The sequence below is a fragment of the Haliotis asinina genome, chromosome 1 (assembly GCF_037392515.1).
Source record: "Haliotis asinina isolate JCU_RB_2024 chromosome 1, JCU_Hal_asi_v2, whole genome shotgun sequence".
Classification (NCBI taxonomy): Eukaryota; Metazoa; Mollusca; class Gastropoda; order Lepetellida; family Haliotidae; genus Haliotis; species Haliotis asinina.
Genome location: NC_090280.1, coordinates 101,893,730 through 101,912,894, shown reverse-complemented (window position 1 = coordinate 101,912,894; position 19,165 = coordinate 101,893,730). Strand labels below are relative to the sequence as shown.

The 19,165-nt window shown below is 44.7% G+C and overlaps 3 protein-coding genes across 4 annotated transcripts; 2 read left to right on the top strand and 1 right to left on the bottom strand.

The window, feature by feature from the left end:
• Positions 1-801: 801 nt before the first annotated feature.
• Positions 802-4,594, bottom strand: LOC137257274 (EKC/KEOPS complex subunit TPRKB-like). The gene is made up of 4 exons (XM_067794607.1): positions 4,214-4,594; positions 3,570-3,692; positions 1,793-1,966; positions 802-955 (listed from the first exon to the last, which is right to left on the bottom strand). Exons 1-4 carry the CDS (start codon positions 4,355-4,357, stop codon positions 863-865), a joined length of 534 nt encoding a protein of 177 aa, XP_067650708.1. The 5' UTR covers positions 4,358-4,594; the 3' UTR covers positions 802-862.
• A 13-nt stretch (positions 4,595-4,607) lies between these two features.
• Positions 4,608-11,849, top strand: LOC137257231 (serine/threonine-protein phosphatase PGAM5, mitochondrial-like). 2 transcript variants are annotated; one of them, XM_067794605.1, is made up of 5 exons: positions 4,608-4,799; positions 8,022-8,200; positions 8,525-8,739; positions 9,386-9,516; positions 10,460-11,849. In XM_067794605.1, the coding sequence occupies exons 1-5, from the start codon at positions 4,615-4,617 to the stop codon at positions 10,608-10,610; spliced, it is 861 nt and encodes a 286-aa protein (XP_067650706.1). In that variant the 5' UTR covers positions 4,608-4,614; the 3' UTR covers positions 10,611-11,849. The 2 variants fall into 2 exon arrangements, with proteins under 2 accessions (XP_067650706.1, XP_067650705.1); XM_067794604.1 differs by having other exon boundaries at positions 9,383-9,516.
• A 2,796-nt stretch (positions 11,850-14,645) lies between these two features.
• On the top strand, positions 14,646-17,128 carry LOC137277629 (uncharacterized). The gene is made up of 2 exons (XM_067809454.1): positions 14,646-16,349; positions 16,442-17,128. Exons 1-2 carry the CDS (start codon positions 14,646-14,648, stop codon positions 17,126-17,128), a joined length of 2,391 nt encoding a protein of 796 aa, XP_067665555.1.
• The last annotated feature ends 2,037 nt before the right edge of the window (positions 17,129-19,165 follow it).

Genomic DNA, 19,165 nt, shown 5'->3' with positions numbered 1-19,165 from the left:
ACTCACCTGAGAGATATTAATATCATATTTCTAAAAGAACATTTTGTCAAAATTTGTCTTTCACACTCACTAACCCCTCCCTATTCTCTTTATGTGAGTGAATGTCATTTTTCACAACAGTCAGCAGAGTTCCCACTGTCACTTCAAAGAGTAAACAATATAGACTGGGCAAGCCTCTGGCTTGTTTCTATGCATTTCTGTCTGCAATGGATAGCACTATTTGCTTCGAAAAGGGACTCTATCATTCAGGATACACACAGGGGTATTTATTATTGAACTACACAGACTTGACATCTGTACAGTAGCTGTTCACATAGGAAATTTGTGGCAAAGGGAAAGCTGTCTGCAGCTGTTTTGTATTCTAATCATCAATCCAAACTAAATATTAGCCAAGGAAGTAACAGAAGTTTTTAATCCTTGGTTGGGTGGGTAACTCTAAAACAGATTTGTTTGCAAACATGCACACTACCTACTGATCCTCTCTGATGTTATTTCGCTTGGCACGCTAGAAGTCCGAGTTTGATTCCCCATGTGGGTATAATGTGTGAAGCACATTTCTGGTGTCCCCCTCCCATGATGTTACTGACATATTGGGGCATCAAACATATTCACTCACTCACCCTGATGTTATCAACAGCATGAATGATACAGATCCACTGGTTCCATTCAGTGCTTGATTAGAGCATTCTTTTATAATATGAGTTGAATGTAAATGTGCTTCCTTAGGCAATCCTCAGCTGGTGTAGAAGAATCAGTGTCTTCTTGGTGGTTAATGTGTTAGGCTAAATATAGAAGAAAGTGTTCACAGAGATTGTTTATTTTCAGATTACATGTACATTCAAATCCATAGAGCAGGTGTGTATCAAACAACAGCCATTTCCTTGGCTGCGATCCTTGTTGTGATGGAGTCCAGTAGAGATGATATAGTCAGCTCCTCCTCAGTGAGCTTGTACACCTGTGATAACAAAACAAACAATGGCATGGCAATTCGAAAGAGAAAGACTTGTTGGGATGTATAAATAAATTTGCTTTCTAAAGACACTGATGTATTGTTCCATGTTTGTTTGATTTCAAAACATACAGTCAAATCACAGTGAGTCAAATGCTGGCATCTCGAATATTATGCGTAACTTGAGGTACCTGTCAGTCCCGATAATTCCCTGTTATAGTTACCATCATTTGATTTCCGGTCATATGAATTTGTCACATAAAATCACGATGACTCGAGAATTATATTTGGTCCCATGAGATTCAAAGAACAGCAATCTTGTATACATAAGCAGAAGTCAGTGAATGAGAAGTCAGTTGGTGTAACTAACTGATCCAATTAACAAACCAGCACGGCTCACACCTTTCCCCTTGATGGGTGAATTCAAAAGGCAGATTAGTGATTTTAAGGAAACTGGAGAATTACCACATGACTCAGTTAAATCAGTGAGTAGATGATGATGATGATGATGAAGATGACACATACTCATAAAGTTTCTCCAATTGAAATTTCTCCAAATCAGATTTTCAAAACGAAGCAAAGGTAAACTATACTAAATGTGTCATATTCACACACATACAGTGGCCAGTAAAGAAACAAGACTTCCAAGGTTTGATTACTGTATTCAATTAAATGCTAAAAAGGCAGAATCCCAATTTGGATGATTTAGTGCAAAAATCAGAACACAGACAAATACCATATTCTGAAACTTTACATGATGTCCTTACATGAGAACCAGTGCCACTTTTTTACATTTACCCATGTTGTGAAATATTTAAGTTAAATGTTTAATATTGTACAAACCTTCTTCACTATATTTGAGTCCGTGAGCTCCTTTACTTCTGTCACATCTACAAGTCTCCCATGTACCTTCTCCATCACAGCTGCCAGTGTGTTGCCGTTGTTGTCATTGATAATCACAACTAAAGCTGAAGTATCAGAGTCCCCTAAACCAAATTTCTTGAATGAATCTGAAATCTTCAAAAAAGAATAGATATAAGATGAAAGCAAGTGCCTCAAGTTCCCGGTCTAAGTGAACTTATCCTCAGTACTTTTCGTTACACTCCACCACTGAGTCTAACAAAACCTTATGGGAGGTCACGTCAGGTAACCTTTGAGATTGACCAATCAGAACACAGCTTACCAAATCGCGAAAGTGCACATTCACACATCCTTTATGAACTTTTTATCTCAAAAAGGTTCGTACCCGAACGATTCCGAATGCTATATAGCCTACGATCGCTTCCGGGTGATGCACATGGCGCACGTACTGCCATGACAACGGTGAGTAAAAAGTCGCTGAAAATAGTATTTTTGACAATATTCAAGGATGTTAATTTGCATAAATATTAGCTAATGGTAACCATGTCAGCAGAAACCCAAAAGCGCATATACTGCAGGTCAAATAACTGTTATATGCTGATTTTTGTTTGTGGAGAGATCTGGAGAGATATTTTGAAAGTCCCTCCGATCCCTAAATAGTAGCCGCTGTCTGATTGGTTAAATCTATTTAACCGTCTCGCATTTGACTGGACCGTCATTGGTTGCTCAAAGGTTACCTGACGTGACCTTCTACTAGGTTTTGTTAGACTCAGTGGTGGAGTGTAACAAAATACACTGAGATGAAGTTTACTTAGACTGCTCAAGTTCCACCAATGTAGTTAAGCAGAGCCCCAATCAAGAAAGCGTTTGTAACGCCATAGCTTATCTTAAAGGTCACATGCAACCAAAAAATCAAACATAATTAAAACAGTTATCACTTATTTATGATATATCAAATGCACTGCTGATTAAGAAAAAACAAATAAACAAAATTATAAGTGTAAAATTGCAAATCAAAAGTACAAAATTTTGTACTTGGGTTTATCTCCCTCAAAACGATGCAGCCATGACACTGAACCCAGTCAGAGTCTGTGGGTACGTACTTGAGTGTAACGAAGCCTTTTCATTGGCCACTGATTCATTTGCCAATATGTTTAGCCAGCTCTTTGTTTATGGCTTATAAGCATGATAGGTGTTAATTTCAAATTGCATGTCATCAGTGATTGAAGTTGTGCATTGCATATTGTCACTAGCTGACAGGCAGGCAGACATATAGTTGTAAATAAACCAGGGCTGGGGGAAGATTGGTGAATCTTTTGTTCTCTGATTTCAAAATTTTTTTTTCATTGTGTTCTTTTTCAACGTTATAGGTTGAATTGGCATTTTTGATGACTTGATAAGTGCATACCGAAAGGTATCAGAATCTGCAAAGTTGTGTGTTACGTTGCATGTGACCTTTAAGCTTCGAAATGTCAACAATTGTGGCTTGGGACCTAGATGATATGCTGATACAGGTAATGTTTTACCTCATGTTTGAATTTCTATGATATGTGATTACAAAAAGTATCCAGGTTTTGGAATATAGGTCTGAGAGTGCTGAGTCAGTGAAAGTCACATTGTTAATACATAATGAGTACATAATAAAAGTTTTGTTTACTTGCTTTAAAGCTGTACTTCACATCAGCAGCTACCCGGTATGTTATATGACTGTAGCCTGTAAAAATAAATGAATCTGGTCCAGAAAATCCTGTGATCTTACATTTTTTGATGGTGAGAGACTGAAGAGAATCTCTGTGTGAACATTTCTTGTCATCATTTTCCCACTGTGCTGTAAATGTACAGCTTTATTGGCAGCTACAAGGACTTGAAATGGATCCACAATCTGAAACATACAATAAACAATTACAGTGATATTTGTTTTATATTATTTACAACAACGTTTCATTTATTTAATTCAAAGTGTTGCATCAGCATTTCAATGAAGGAGGCTCTGAGCTACTTTCTGCTTGCCAAATTTATTTTATGATTAATTAGAATCATAACTGCAGTCTTAATAGGATCAAAATATAGATCGGTTCTTTCTTGTGGTGGCGCCGGTAGCCTCAAACCCTGACTGATCCATCGCCTTTAGGTCTGACATGTTCATGAATTCAGTTTCATGCTGTCATTGGGTTGGGTTCATTTCGACGTTGCCAGCAACATTAAAGATTATTAGAGCTACCGCGTGTCGTTTTGATTTGACATTAAGAAACCTTAGTTTTCGCCAAAGAAAGACGGTGGTGTTTTGCTGAAGGACCGTGAAACCCCTGCATCCGAGCGATGTATGCGAGGGGTATTTTACGTCACTTCTATAGATTTGTTCAGATGTAAACTGGATGGTGTCCCTGGAATGTATTTACGTACCATTGCTGGTTTCAAGAGAGAAGCCTCGAATTCTCCCTTCATGACATGTTGTCGAAGCTCTGCAGCATTTGTAACGTCTCTAAACAACGCCGTCGTGATTGTAGCATCAGGATACAAAGCATGTTTGACCACAGTGGCAGCCATATTGAGACAAACAGCGGAGGGACCGTTTCGTGGCGCAAGAGACAATCAAACAATGCACATTCAATCAGTTTTTTCATGCACGGGATCATTCTACCCTTTTTTAGGTTTTGTTTAACTTCTACTTTAAACAGAATACATCATGAGTTTATCCGTTTGTTTATTACTCATGTTTGTTTCTAGAAAATATGCACATACGAAACATCAACTGACTGGTCCCGGACACCAGGAAGTACACGTGACAACCGCAAGCTTTCGAAATGGTTTGGAGAGCTAGAATCGGATATTACATTCGTACATACGGTCTGGGAACTGTTGGCGCGTTAGCTGCAGTTGGTGTTCTTTTTCACGAGAAATCTAAAGAAACAAACGTTGCTTATTCATCGAAACGTGAATGGGGATACTCACATATACCAAGTGTGAAATGGGACTACAACTGGGACAGGTGATGTTATTTGCACTCACACTAGCAATGTTAATGTAAGGTCATTCCCTGCTTAGTGCATCCCTTTTACAGAAAGAAACCATTGGTGATCATGAAAACAATATATGATGATGCGTGGGAGTCTTGCACTTTACCGGGCGCACTAACACTACTGGCTAGCGACCAGTTTTCGCCATTTTTAAGCGGTTTTTAACGATTTGCTCTATTATTTCTTCACAGAATGAAACAAAATTTATCTTGATGATAGAACAGCTATTCACCGATGTTTTCTGCTTGTTTACAGTTGTTGATCGTGTTTCTCCGAAACGCGGTGAACAAGAAGCGCGGCAGTGTATATTGTGCTATCCCTACAACTAACAAGACCAATTGCTAACCCTAACCATGAATATCGTAAAGAGGGGTGCCCAAGGGCAAAGGATTGTACAGTAGTGCAGATTCGCTTTAGGGTGATAATGCCGTGACTTCTGATTAACGAGAGTTCAGCGCTAGCCGCGGTGCGCACGGTAAACTGCAATCTACCCTGATGTGTTATGCAACAACTTGGTCGGGATCGTGTGCACTTCTAGTTCGATGTAATCCAACTGTGACGAAATGTGTGTACCCTCACCCAAAAATACAAAACCCATCGTTGAAAGATTTCTTCTAGTAACTGCCATATTATTTAAAGGGGCACTGATGCGGAGTGAATAACGTTTCTCGCCAACGGTCTAATTACGAAACCAAACCGCAAATTGGTCAGCGCCCGCTCCTTCGACCGTGACCGACAAAGGAACTGGGCTTCTGTCCATATTAGCACAATTTCTTCGCCTAAACAGTCAGGAGGCCGGATGCCCATCATATGCCATTTGTTTAAAAATATCCATGGTATTCCTTGTCTGATCGTAACCAAATATCCCAGCAGTGTAGTTCTTTTCGGATGCTTGGATGGTATAGTGACTGATCCAATTTGATCCTATTTCTGTGTTTTTAACCTCGATATTTCATGTTAGATGAAAATATGATGTCTACAGGCACGCAGCAAGCCATTTGTTTCAGTACGGAAGATTGCAAAGCTTTATATTTAGGTAGTTTTGAGTGTTGGTTGAGCTGTGATAGCAAATATCATACGTCAATTTTGGTAGCTATGGTAGCTACAATGGTTTATTATTTATGATAATAAAAACACACGGTTGATTTATTTGAATTCGTAAACAAAAAACGATGACTTTGCCTTTGATAGAGAAATCGGAAAATTTTCTTACGTAAAAACCCCTTATTTCACCTATTTACCCAAGTACACAGCAAATGCCTGTGTGTATTCCTTATGTAACGAAATTCCGTTGGTATCCTCAAAACAGTTTCGGCCCATAAGTGTTTTCAGTCTGCATGCGACACAGAGATTACATCTTCCTTGCTGTAACTCGCGTTTGAACCTACACGTGTTATTTGTCATCATTCTCTGGATGGTCAATTAATGAATTTATAACAGGTATAATTAGTAGTAACACCACTTCGGTTACTCAACAAGGTTCCCATTTGGCATTTCTCCTGTCAGGAGTAAATACTCAACATTATAAATTAAGGTCTGTAATGGCAAATGTATTGTATGTTATGTAATATGTGCATGTAAGTGATGCAAGAGGGTTTATCAGCTGAGTTGAAAAAACAAACATCGATCAAAGGATTAACTGATAACACACTGATTGATTAATTACTTTTATCTCCTAGCGGATTTGTCAAAAGGCAGTGTGTGTAGATGACTACACCCTGTCGTAAAGAGTGAGTGCAAAAACAACATCCTCCCTTCAAAGAATTAACCACCCTTGCGCTGATTGATTGATTGTTCATTATTGGTTAACTAAATTACTTAGAATAGTGGACATCATACAATTAGTTGCCAGGTGTGCTATCTTGGGAGACCAATGAGAGGTTTATCTGGTTTTCACTAACGAAAGACGTGAAACGATGTGTTACTTTTTCGCAAACTAGACAGTTGTAAGACACGCGACACAGAGCAGGATTATTTACCAGCTGCAGATGAATGGAATACGATTTCTTTTACATGGATATTGATGGATACATTCCTGAACAAGGTAGTAGCCTGACATTGTTGCTATAAAATTAGTCTGTTTTACATTCATTATTTGCATTTTGTTTTAATTTATTTGTTGTAGCATTCAGCAGAATCTGTATGACAGAAAACACACACTAGATCGCGTATGTGTGTGAAATAGGATCCACATTGACAATGTATAAATGTTGCTGTTATGTTAGAAATTTACTATGAGTATAAGCAGATCGTGTGTTCTTTTATTAATTTTCAGAATCATACAAATATGACAATAAACTAATCAGGGTTATGAGACAAAATATAGAGACGTACATTGGCTTCGTTATTTTTCTGTCCTAATAGGTTTTTTTTACCATTTCTACCACTGGCAGATGATTAACCTTCAAAGTGTTTGATTTGTTTTCATAATACATTTGTAATGAAGTAAAAATGACTTCACCTAAGTTGTTCTGTCTATAATTAAAGTATCAGTTGCGCTTACGGAATGAGCAGCAGAGGTCATGAACCAGTCACGAATTCTGGGATATCATCCGGGTACTCACGGGAGAAAAACAATGACAAAAGTTTACACCAGTCCACGGAAATTGCTCCGCATCAGTGCCCTTTTAATCATTCTGTTCCAAATAATGCAACCCTATGGGTTATTGTTATGAAAAGCCTGAACCTAACCTAAACCACCTATGGGTTTTTCTTTCAATGTAACCATAACATCTGGAAATAATCCTAATAATTAGAATATATTTCGGGATAGGGGAGGGGGAAGGGGGCAACGAGCAGAACCCTTACCCCGATGGTTCTAGCCACTAATATACAACAAAATGATATGGAAGTCAACTTCTTTATTGTTATCAGGTGGATGATGAAGGGGCAAGCAATAGCCCAGAAACGTTGTGTAAACAATAAAGAAGTTTACATCCATAGTATTTTGTTGTATGTTAGAATACTGACTTCTAAATGCCTCTCAAGAACCTCTTCCAGCCACTTGTTAATGTTTATTGATTAGTGACATTTATTTCAGCTTCTGAATGCCATCTTGAGGCTGTATGAAATGCATAACTATGCATGGAATAGGTTGCCAGTTTAAGTGAAGTCAGTATTGAAAAAACAATTTTGCCTAATGAATTTTTGGACAATATCCAAAGACTTTTGGAAGTATCTTCCTTGTGTTTCAGACGTGAGCCAGAATACTTAGTTAAACCTGCCAAACATGACAACAACAAGGATGCAGACACAACTGCAACTGACCTCAAAGCGAAAACCTCTAAGGCAACCCGTCACCTGTTGCTGATACGACATGGACAGTACAACATGGAGTCCTCAGATGACCTTGGCAGATTCCTCACTAAACTGGGTGGGTGTCATTTTTAGAAACTGTATACCTTGGGGTTTTTCCACACCGTGTAAGCTAAATATAATTTCATTTTTACAGGAGTCATACAGTCCTATTTTTTCAACTGAACACATTCTTGTGTGCCTCCCTGTCACAGTCGGAGCTCCAGGCAGGGTAACAACAGATACCGCTTTCAATGTTTAATAGGGAAATATTACCAGGAATCAAACAACCAACCTGCTGTCTAGGCAGATGCTCAATCAATCAGACTACGAGAGGCCTTTACTTTATTGTGTAGGTTGTTGGAGAAGCTTTGATGTCAATTGCAACCTTTAAACACCACAGGCCAAGAACAAGCAGACATTACCGGGAGGCGCCTTAAGGATCTCAACCTACCCTACACCATCTTGATTTCTTCAACGATGACCCGAGCAAAGGAGACTGCTGACATCATTCACAAGCATGTGCCTCAGTTGTCAATAGTGCGGAACGACCTGTTGCGAGAGGGTGCACCAATACCCCCAGAGCCCCCATCAGCTCACTGGAGACCAGAAGAAGCGGTAGGTGCAAACTGATCTGCATGATCATATGTAGCTACTGGTAGGCAGGTGTGACGCTTTTGTATCAGAAGGTATATGTGTCTAATTAAGAATATTATACAGGTAAGCAGTTAGACGGGTGTGATATATGTGATTCATATGCTGGTGTGATGTGTCTGATTGAGAAGTTTACACATGTGCCAGGTGTGATGTGTCGCATAAGATTATCCAGGTAAGCAGTTGCGAATAGTCTAATTGAAGTGATTAAATAGGTAAGCATGCTTGATATGTGATTGAGGCACTTTTACAGACATGCAGGTGTTATGTGTCTGAGAAGTTTATACAGGTATGCAGGTGTGATGTGTCTGATTAAGAAGTTCAAATAGGTAGGCAGGTTTGTTTTGCCAAAACACAATGGTAACTAAAATAGACCAAAAAGTTTTACATCAATGAATCTTCAATTTCTGTGGATACCTTTTTCAATAAATGCTGGTATTTTAACAGAATTTTTAAGAATCTTTAATGGTCAATGTGGAATGGCACGTCATCAGAAAATGTCATTGTGTAAAGCAGTCTGTTTGATTTTGGAATTTGGACACCATTCTTTTTGTTTTTCTTTATTTTATCATTATTTGCACAATTCTTTATAATGTCTTACTTTTAGCAGTTTTACAAAGAAGGGGCGAGGGTGGAAGCAGCCTTTCGGAAATATTTCCACCGAGCTGACCCTGACCAGACAGAGGACAGCTATGAGATCATCGTCTGTCATGCTAATGTCATCCGTTACTTCGTCTGCAGGTAATGTGTTTGACTTTCATATAACTGTTCTATGCCAGTACACTGAATGGTCCTGTAGGTCTTCAAGGCTGCTGCTGTACTTTGTAAGTCATAGCAAATGTGTGACAGGTAGCCCAGTTTGGTACGGTATTGCTGTGTACAGAGTTATTTCCCCTAGGGCATGCCAGGAACTTGCGAACATGGGTTCATATCACCATTGTGTTACTAGGTTTGTCTGTACTGTATCTAAGGGTTTCACATGTTCCAATCAACTGACCTACATCATTTTCAGCTGCCTTCCCCAGTATGGTGACATGCCATAATATAAGTACAGTACTGTTCTCTGTCTACATTTAACACTCACCCTGCTATCATCACCGTTTGTCTGTCAAAGTAAGAAAGACATTTTATGTGCACTCTCTTTCCACTCACAAATTTCTATACAAATTTAGGGGGCGGTGGGGTAGCCTAGTGGTTAAAGCGTTCGCTCGTCACGTCGAAGATCCGGGTTCAATTCCCCACATGGGTACAATGTGTGAGGCCCATTTTCTGGTGTCCCCCGCCGTGATATTGCTGGAATATTGCTAAAAGCGGCGTAAAACCATACTCATTCACTCACTATACAAATTTAGAGTTATCTTTTCCTATTTTTGTTCATGTACTCTAGTGAGAGTGCATGTTCTCCTCACAAAAAGCACTGTATGCATAATTCCTTCCCTGCCAATGTACTTCAGAAACACATACGACCCGTCTTCATTGAGCTATCATACGAAGACTGTGTTTCTCAATGCCCACCAAGTATGACATATTAACACCAGTCCATGAAAAATATTGGTGTTCCTAAATGTCATCAGAGTCATACATAAGCCATGTAAGTGAAAGAGGAGAGTGTATGCCATGAGCAAGTACCATATATTCAATTTTCAGAGCATGTCCACATTGACATTCTCTCCTTTGTTTCCAGAGCCCTGCAGTTCCCTCCTGAGGGCTGGCTACGAATGTCTCTCGCTAACGGCAGCATCACATACCTCGTCATCCGTCCCAGTGGCCGAGTGCACATAAAGAATCTTGGGGAGACTGGGCACATGCCAGTAGACAAAATAACCTTCACATAGACACATGTCCAGCAGGCATCATCTGACCATCATTACTACACAGACTTGTACATACTACATTCCTCCATTGCGTATCATTGCATTGGACTGAAACAACTCCTGTCAGATGTCAGTCATGAGTTTTGTCTAGTGTATGATCTTTGTGGGAACTGTTGAGACAAAACACCAGTAGGCATGAATAGCCAGTATTTGTGAGCATGCAGTGGTATGAGCACTATTATTTTGTAATCTTGATGGGTGACCAGCAACAATTATTCTGCAGAAGGACAATATGTATTTATAGTTGGTGGAGGAATGAAGTGTATACAGTGGAGCATTCATTTTATGAGATATATTTATCTGATTCATGTTTTCGTTCCAAACTTGGTGCTTTGGAACTACCGAAACACAACTATTACCTCGGTCTCTGTAAGCTTACTTTATCGATATTTGTTAGAAATTGTCTCAGTTCTCCCAGCCGGAAATGGGTACCTGGTGGGATTAAGTCATGTGACTGCAGTGGAAGTTGTCTTTACTGGCACTCATTGGGACTGAAGAAGTAATCCGGTTTAGACAATGTGCCAGATTGTAGACCTGATAATAAATGTACAACCTGTGGATGGGACTGAGATTTTATGCTGGTGTTTACAACTTGCCAGATCTGACAGATGCCGTGTTTTGACAGCTTCCACTGTATAACCTTCTAGTGCCCAACAGAAAGCTTGGGGTAATTATAATCAGATTGTTAGGGCGCTTTTATTACTAGTATCCAGTGATCGAAATAACAGCCTGCCCGACTGCCCGTGGCCGGTAAATTTTGAGGCGGGCTGCCTGGAAATTCTCTTCACCAGCCCGATTGTCTGGCTGAAATTTGTCAGGTTGACCTACCTTCACCTAATTGTCATGTCATATTTTGATTTAAGAAATTTGAATGAAAGCTACGAGTATATTCCACATTTATACATGGACAACTCTTCAGCCAGTGAAGATAGCAATAGGATACTAAAACTGGCTGGCTTAGTAAGCTACGCTATGATTGGATACCTGTAGTCACATGGTTCAGTTAGGACCAGTCTAAGAGAGGGTTACTTATTCGTTTGTACTTGTTACAAAATGGCAGCGTTTTTGTAAGTTATTGCTAAAAAGTAAGTTTTAAAGGTGGGCAGGCAACTTTCAAGATGGGCAGGCAACAATTATGGGCCATCAGCCCGGCTGTCAGGTTGAGTTGAGAAATTATTTCAATCACTGCTAGTATCATATTTATGTGTGTTTGAGGACTGAACTTCAAAACCATTTATTTTTTACATACTTATCAGGTAAGAAAGCCAACAATGCCCACGTGAGTGGCGCTTACTCAATTTCTCTCATAACACAGTCTACAAAAAGTAGAGACGCGAGGTCAACATACGGGCGGTAGGTCACCCAGGTCACGAGATGACCTGGACACGTCATTCCCTTACTAGAGACGAGCGAGTCAAGACGTGTTGCTTGGCCGCTCTACTGGATTCTAGTTAAGTGTGTGCTTTGTTTATTGCATTTTTCTATAGCTCTCTCTCTCTACTATCATCATTCTAGTCGCTTTTAGGTGTTTTTCGTTATCTGCGACTAGCTGATTTTTTCTTTCTTGCCAGCAGTTTGTGGGTCATCGGCCGTCGTCCCACTTGCACGTGCTTCACGGATGTCCCGATTGTGTCTCGGTTCACGCTTGTGTGGCTCGTGCACTCGGACCCTTGTCGGGCTTCCGCGTTACTCGCTGGCGGATAGGCGGATTGGCGGATAGGCGAACCCTTCGCCCGAGCGGACCTTTCGTTAGGGGTTCCTTAACTATCGTTCACCTACGCCTTTGTGCGCAGTAGCGGAGGTCAGGCGGACCCTCCGCCTAGGCGGACCCTTCGCTAGGAGATTCTTCTGTCGTTCCCCTCAACCCCTGTGTGGTGTAGAGGAGCATTGGCGGACCTTTCGCCTTGACGGAGAGGCGGAGGACAGGCGAACCTTCCGCCTGGTCGGACCTTTCGCTTGTGACGTGCCTATCCTCCTCGGATAGGAGTTTACTCTGCCGTCACCCCTCGGCAGCGTACCCTGTCGTGCGTTCCACCATGGTATTCGCCTCCTTCTGCACTCAGTGCGGCACTAGGAAGTCGGCTAAGTGGGATCCTCACACATTGTGTAGGCTTTGCAAGAGTCCCTGCGCTGCGGATAACACTTGTGCAGAGTGTGAGGTCCTCTCTGAGCGGGACTTTCGTCAGTACCTGGCAGTACTTAGGAAGAGCGAGAGGGAGTCTCATCGGAAGAAGGCAGCGCCTTCCGCAGGTTCGCCAGTGTCTTCGGCGTCATCTAGACGATCGGTGCCTCGCTCTCCCATCCGCCCTCCTTCTCCCTCCGCATCAGAGGAGTTAGTTATTCACGAGGAGGCGGAGGAGTTCGACTCTCAGTCAGGAATGGAGTCGGACCCCATCAGGACTATGCCAGAGGGGAGCGATACTCGCTCCCGTTCCGTCTCTCCCTCTCGGCCCCTCCTGAGGGAGGACGTAGTCGTATCACCGGAGGGGAGGAAGGAGAAGAAGAGAAGGAAGGAGAAAAAAGCGAAGAAGTCTCGTAACAGGGAGCAGGTTTGCTCAGAGAGGCTTCTCCTTTCCGTTAAAGGGTTAGTGGAGTCCATCCTTGATCAACGCCTTGGTCCGCCCACATGGGCTCGTTCCGCGGAACCCTCCTCTCCGCTCCGCCTCCGGAGGCAGACGCCTGTTCACTCCCCGAGGCGCTCTCCTTCTCCCAGGTCCTCCCCCTCTAGGGAGTTCATTAACACAAGAGACCCTCCACTTATTCCTATCCTCCCGGAGGAGGTGGGGGATGACAGCGACCCTGTCCTCCCAGAGCCTAACCCTCCAGTCTCTGACTCTGCGTCTAGACTGGAGGCAATTGCGGAATACACCGGTGTGGTGCTGGCGGAGGTGGACGATCAACCTTCTGCCGCTTCTAGGGCGAGAGGCGAGTCTTTCTGCCCTGAAGACTGTGTTCTCTCCCCTCGGAAAGTCCTCCCTCCGTACCGCTTCCTTGAAGCAGCCGCTAAGGAACTGAAGGAGGCTGTTGCCACCGCCGGACCAGGTCGCCTTACCCCTCAGCTCCTCCTCTCAGACAAACAGAGGATCAGGCTTCCAGTGGCGAACTCGCCCACTCCTTTAGATCCTCCCTCCTTGGATCCCGATATCTCTCGTGTTGCTTCTGCTGGGGTACCCCACAAGGTGTCGGACAATCACCTTATCCATTTGGACAAGGAGGCCAGATCCATTGTGGGGCTGAGCAACTATGTTGCTCACGCCTGCCAAGCTATGGCCACTTTCGCCAAGGAGGCAGGGATGGAACAGGGTGAGGAACCTCTGTATAGGGCATTTGGAGCGGTAGCTGGTGGAGTGGCACAAGTCACCCTGTCGGCTGCTAGGATTTCAGCTGCCATTACCAACCTCAGACGGGAAGGCTTCCTTGGGCGCACTAATCTCCCTCCGGAGATCAGGGACTCCCTCCGTCACGCCTCAGTGTCGGCAGACACCTTGTTCGCGGGGGAAATCCCAGAAGCTCTCCGCACTCGCCATGAGATCCAGCAGCAGGACCTAACCAATCGGATCATGACGGGTGGCGGACCCTCAGCAGGCTCCACCCCCCGCAAGCGTCAGGGAGGTCCTCCAGCAGACCAATCCACTCCTAGGAAGCGGACAGGGAAGGTGGACTTTCGGTTCGGAGGTCGTGGCCGAGGACCCACGAACCAGTCCAACCAGCCCAGCCAGGCTAACCAGGGATTCCAAACCCCCAGCAAGGGCACTCCGCGGAAGCGGAACAAGGGCAAGTGGACGTCCAAGAAGAAGTGACTCTTGGTGCCCGCCAATCCTTCCGCCACCTATCATTCCTCCATTCGACGGACCCGTTGGCGGCCGCTTGAGCCTCTTTGTCCCAAACTGGCGTCAGCTAGGACTAGACCCATTCGTGTGTCGGATCCTGGAGCGTGGCTTCCGCATCCCGATCTCCTCTCCGCCCCCTCTAACCTGCTCTCCGGTGGAACGTCCGATGGACTCGGTCAGGTTCCAACTCACCTTAGAGCAGGTGGAGTCTCTAGTCTCCAAGGGGGCAGTTCAGGAAATCCCCCTCCAGGATCGGACTCCCGGGTTCTATTCCCCCGTTTTTGTCAGGCCCAAACGCAACTCGGGGAAATGGCGGCTGATTCACGACTTAAAGGAGTTCAACTCCTCCTACCTCGAACAGCCGCCATATTTTCGACTCTTGACTGTTCCATCAGCCATGCGGTTACTGGAGCCCTCGGACTACATGGTGTCCCTCGACCTCCAGGATGCGTACCTGCACATCCCCATTCACTTGGCAGATCGCAGGTACCTCCGTTTCGTCCTGGGGGGCAGGCACTTTCAGTGGAATGTCCTCCTGTTCGGGATTTCCTCTGCCCCATGGCTGTTCACTCGTGTGACCCAACCCATCGTCCAGTTCCTCCACGAACTCCAGGTCCAATTCCTTATGTACCTGGACGATGGGTTCGCTCACAACCCTTCGCCCTCCATTCTCGAGGCGCAAAGGGACCTCGTCATCCACCTCCTTCGACGCCTAGGGTGGCTAGTGAACCTGGAGAAGTCGGACCTGGTACCAACCACCTCTCTCCAATACCTAGGTGCCATACTGGATACAGTAGCCTTCAAGGCTTTTGTACCCAAGGAGCGGATGACCAGGCTAGCGCCCCTGATGACTCGGGCACTATCAGAGCCCCTGTCCCTCAGGCAGTGGCAGCGGATATTGGGCCTCCTGACGTCAGCCCAGGACCTAACCATAAGGGGGAGGCTGATGCTCCGACCTCTTCAGGTGTTCCTCAACGAGCACGTCAGGGAGACCCACTGTCTTCACCCAATAAGTCTCCCACCTCACCTCAGACACTTCCTCACCTGGTGGCAAGTGGACGACAACGTCCTCAAAGGAGTTCCCCTAAGGACACCTCTCCCGACCAGTCACCTTTTCGTGGACGCCTCCACCCAAGGATGGGGCGCTCACTTGGGGTCGGACCAGACGGCAGGTACCTGGTCGGCAACCCAGCAGGACCGGCACATCAATGTGCTGGAGTTGGACGCTGTACGACTTGCCATCCTCCATTGGTCCGTTCCCCTCAGGCACCAGACCTTACTGGTCCACACGGACAGCTCAGTCGCAGCCTGGACGATCAACCGTCAAGGCTCCACCAGAGCCACTCCTCTCCTAGACCTGACCCTCCGCCTGTTCGAACTGGTAGACAGGCTCTGCCTGAGCATCCGTGCAGTTCACATTCCAGGAGCCAAGAACGTCCTGGCAGATGTTCTCTCCCGGCCGGACGCGCCTCCTTCGACAGAGTGGCAACTGAACCCGCGGACGTTTCAGTCCCTCTGTCTCCAGTTCGGCAGGCCCATGTTGGATCTGTTTGCCACCAGGCTGAACTGCCAGCTCCCGATCTATGTATCCCCCGTGCCGGACCCAGCGGCCTGGGCCGTCGATGCACTGTCGTTAGAGTGGGAAGGGATGGACGCTTATGCCTTCCCTCCCCCAGCGGTTCTAGCACAGGTAGTGGCCACGCTTCAGACCACCAAGTCCATCAGACTGCTTCTGGTGGCTCCCATGTGGCCTGCCCGGCCCTGGTTCATTCCCCTTCGCAGACTCTGTCTGCAGGATCCCGTTCAGATCCCTCACCGGAGGGACCTTCTCATAAGCAAGCCAAGCGGCCGTGTTCACGAAAACCCTCAGGTATTCGATCTGCACGTTTGGCTTGTATTCAAAGGGGGCTCAGGAACAGTGGATACTCCAAGCGAGTAGCCTCGGCCTTGGCTTCCTCACAGAGGAAAACCACGCAGAAGCTCTACGACTTCCAGTGGGGTTCCTTTTCCTCCTTCTGTGAAGACAACGGCGTGGAGGCCGGTTCTGCCACTCTTCCCCAGATAGCTGATTATCTGGTTCACTTGCGCAACGTTCGAGGGCTCAAGGCCTCCTCCATTAACACCAATCTGGCGGCCATCATGTCCGTTATAAGGAAGAGGTCGCCGGGACTGGACATTTCTGTACTGAGGGAGCTCATCAAGTCTTTCCGACAGGCGGAGGGTCGGCGCAAGCCGAGGGCTCCTGAGTGGGATCTGGCAGTGGTCCTTGACCACCTCAAGTCAGATTTTTATGAGCCTCTGGAAGAGGCTCTCCTCCTCCGTGTCACGGTGAAGACCACCTTTCTAGTGGCCATGGCCTCGGCGGCCCGAATATCGCAGCTTCACGCTCTTCAGGCGGATCTCCTGAGATTTGAGGCCACGGATGGAGGATCGGCGTCCTTGGGCCTCGCCCCCGACTTCGTTTGCAAGAACCAACAGGCAGACGAACTGGGACGTACCTTCCACATCCCTTCCTTAGGGCCGTTGGTAGACCCGACGGAGGACCCCTTAGGCAGGGGCGGCGGAGGCTCTTCCTCCCTCACTCCCAGAGGAGCGAAAGGGAGATTGATCGGAGAGCTCTTGGGGTATACCTTCGGTCGGCCATCATAGAGGCCTACAAAGGCCAGGACAGACCTCTTCCGACTCGAACCAACCCACACGAGATCAGGGCAGTCTCGGCCACCATGGCTTATCACCGCAACATTGCGGTGGCGGACATCATGGCGGGCTGCTTCTGGAAGTCTGGCTTGGTGTTCGCCAACCACTATTTACGAACCCTCTCCAACGAGGAGAGTTGCATTTCAAGGCTAGGACCCCAGGTCTTTGCCCAGCAAAGAACGGGGGATCCTTACCCTTTAATTCGGCGCGGGGCTGCTCCTCTTTAGGTGGCCTACACTCCCCCGCCTCTCGTATGGTGCCAAGCTGGGGACCTCAGCTACACACCCTTTTTGCCTCAAATAAACTTTTCTGTTGCTTCTCTCCACTCCTTCAGTGTTGAGCTGTCTTTTCTCGTGTTGGGTTTCCCTTCCGGGGTTGTCGGCCGATCCCTCCTCCTTATCGGAGATGTCCGGACAGCGGTTGGTGTCCTACCCGCCCTATAGTGCGGAGGCGGATGCCGGTGGATCGCTCTCCTCAGGGTTTCTTGGTTCCTCTTTACGTAGAGACGCACGGGCGAGGTCTCGCGTCCACGCTCTCAGCCCTCCGCCTCTGTGCCATTCTGGGCATTGTTGGCTTTCTTACCTGATAAGTATGTAAAAAATATAACATTTTTTATTAAATGTCATTTTTTATACTTACCTGGTAGAAAGCCAACAGTCGGGAGTTCCCGCCCAGTCTCCCCTCCTGAGGGTTTTGTTGTCTGCCTCGCTGGGTAAGGGAATGACGTGTCCAGGTCATCTCGTGACCTGGGTGACCTACCGCCCGTATGTTGACCTCGCGTCTCTACTTTTTGTAGACTGTGTTATGAGAGAAATTGAGTAAGCGCCACTCACGTGGGCATTGTTGGCTTTCTACCAGTTAAGTATAAAAAATGACATTTAATCAAAAATGTTATATTATTCTCTGTTGCAAGAGACATGAAGATATGTATACAATATTGTCATCAGTGTTTGTGTGGGAAATAGATGTTAGTGAATTACATTTACACAGAATAAGTTCCAACAGGGTTCACTGTCATACATGTAAATTACATTTACACAGATATTTTTAGGAATGTGACGAATCAGAATCTAGTTGTAATTACGTGTGTTTGAGATTTAAGTCAGATATTTTGTTTGATGTGGATCATGAAATTAAAGTGAATGGTAAAACCCGACGACAAATTAATTCTAGAATTGTTACAATGTAAATAGTGTGATGAGAATGACATTTTGTGTCGTTTACTTTACTGAATATGGACTCTGTCAGAAACCATATCTGCAAGGACCCCCAAATACAGCAATTCTCTGTGCAGAGCCATTTGTAGGTTCAGCTTTTCACGGAATATAGCAAACTGGTAAACATATGCAAAATGCTCACTTTTCTTGGTCATGTGATTCAAATTACGATCACTGGTGGAAATCTTAAGAGCCAGTTGTGATTAATCAAAATTTTTATGATATTGACATCATGGTTTGAAATGTCTAACTCGTCAAAGTTTTGCTTGTCTTGCCAAGACAGTTTTGTTTAAGATCAATGTTTTCATGATATCAAGGTATGACTTGGAAACATAGACATCACAGGACTGGTTCATGTTCTGCAATGTGTGACAGCGATGAGATAGACCATTATTAGTTGGTTGATTTGTTTGTTGTTAATCGCCACACTCCATAATATTCCACCTACACAGTGGTGGTCTGTAAATAAATAAGTCTAGTCACAGACTAAATCTAGACAATCAAATGTATTTTGTCCTGTGAAGAGATGTTGGAGCAAAGTGCAAACATGTTGAGTATTCATTTTGGATAATCATTATTTGGAGAAATTATGAATGTCAGAACATAACAAAACTTTTCCAAATTTCAGATCTTTTATTTCTGAAACACAGAGGATTCATCAGTACAAAATATACAGACAACAAATATATAATGTGCTTTAAAAGCTGAAAGTTTCCATGACAACTGCCCAACACAATGGTCATTTCTATGTTGGGTGTATTTATCTGTTCAC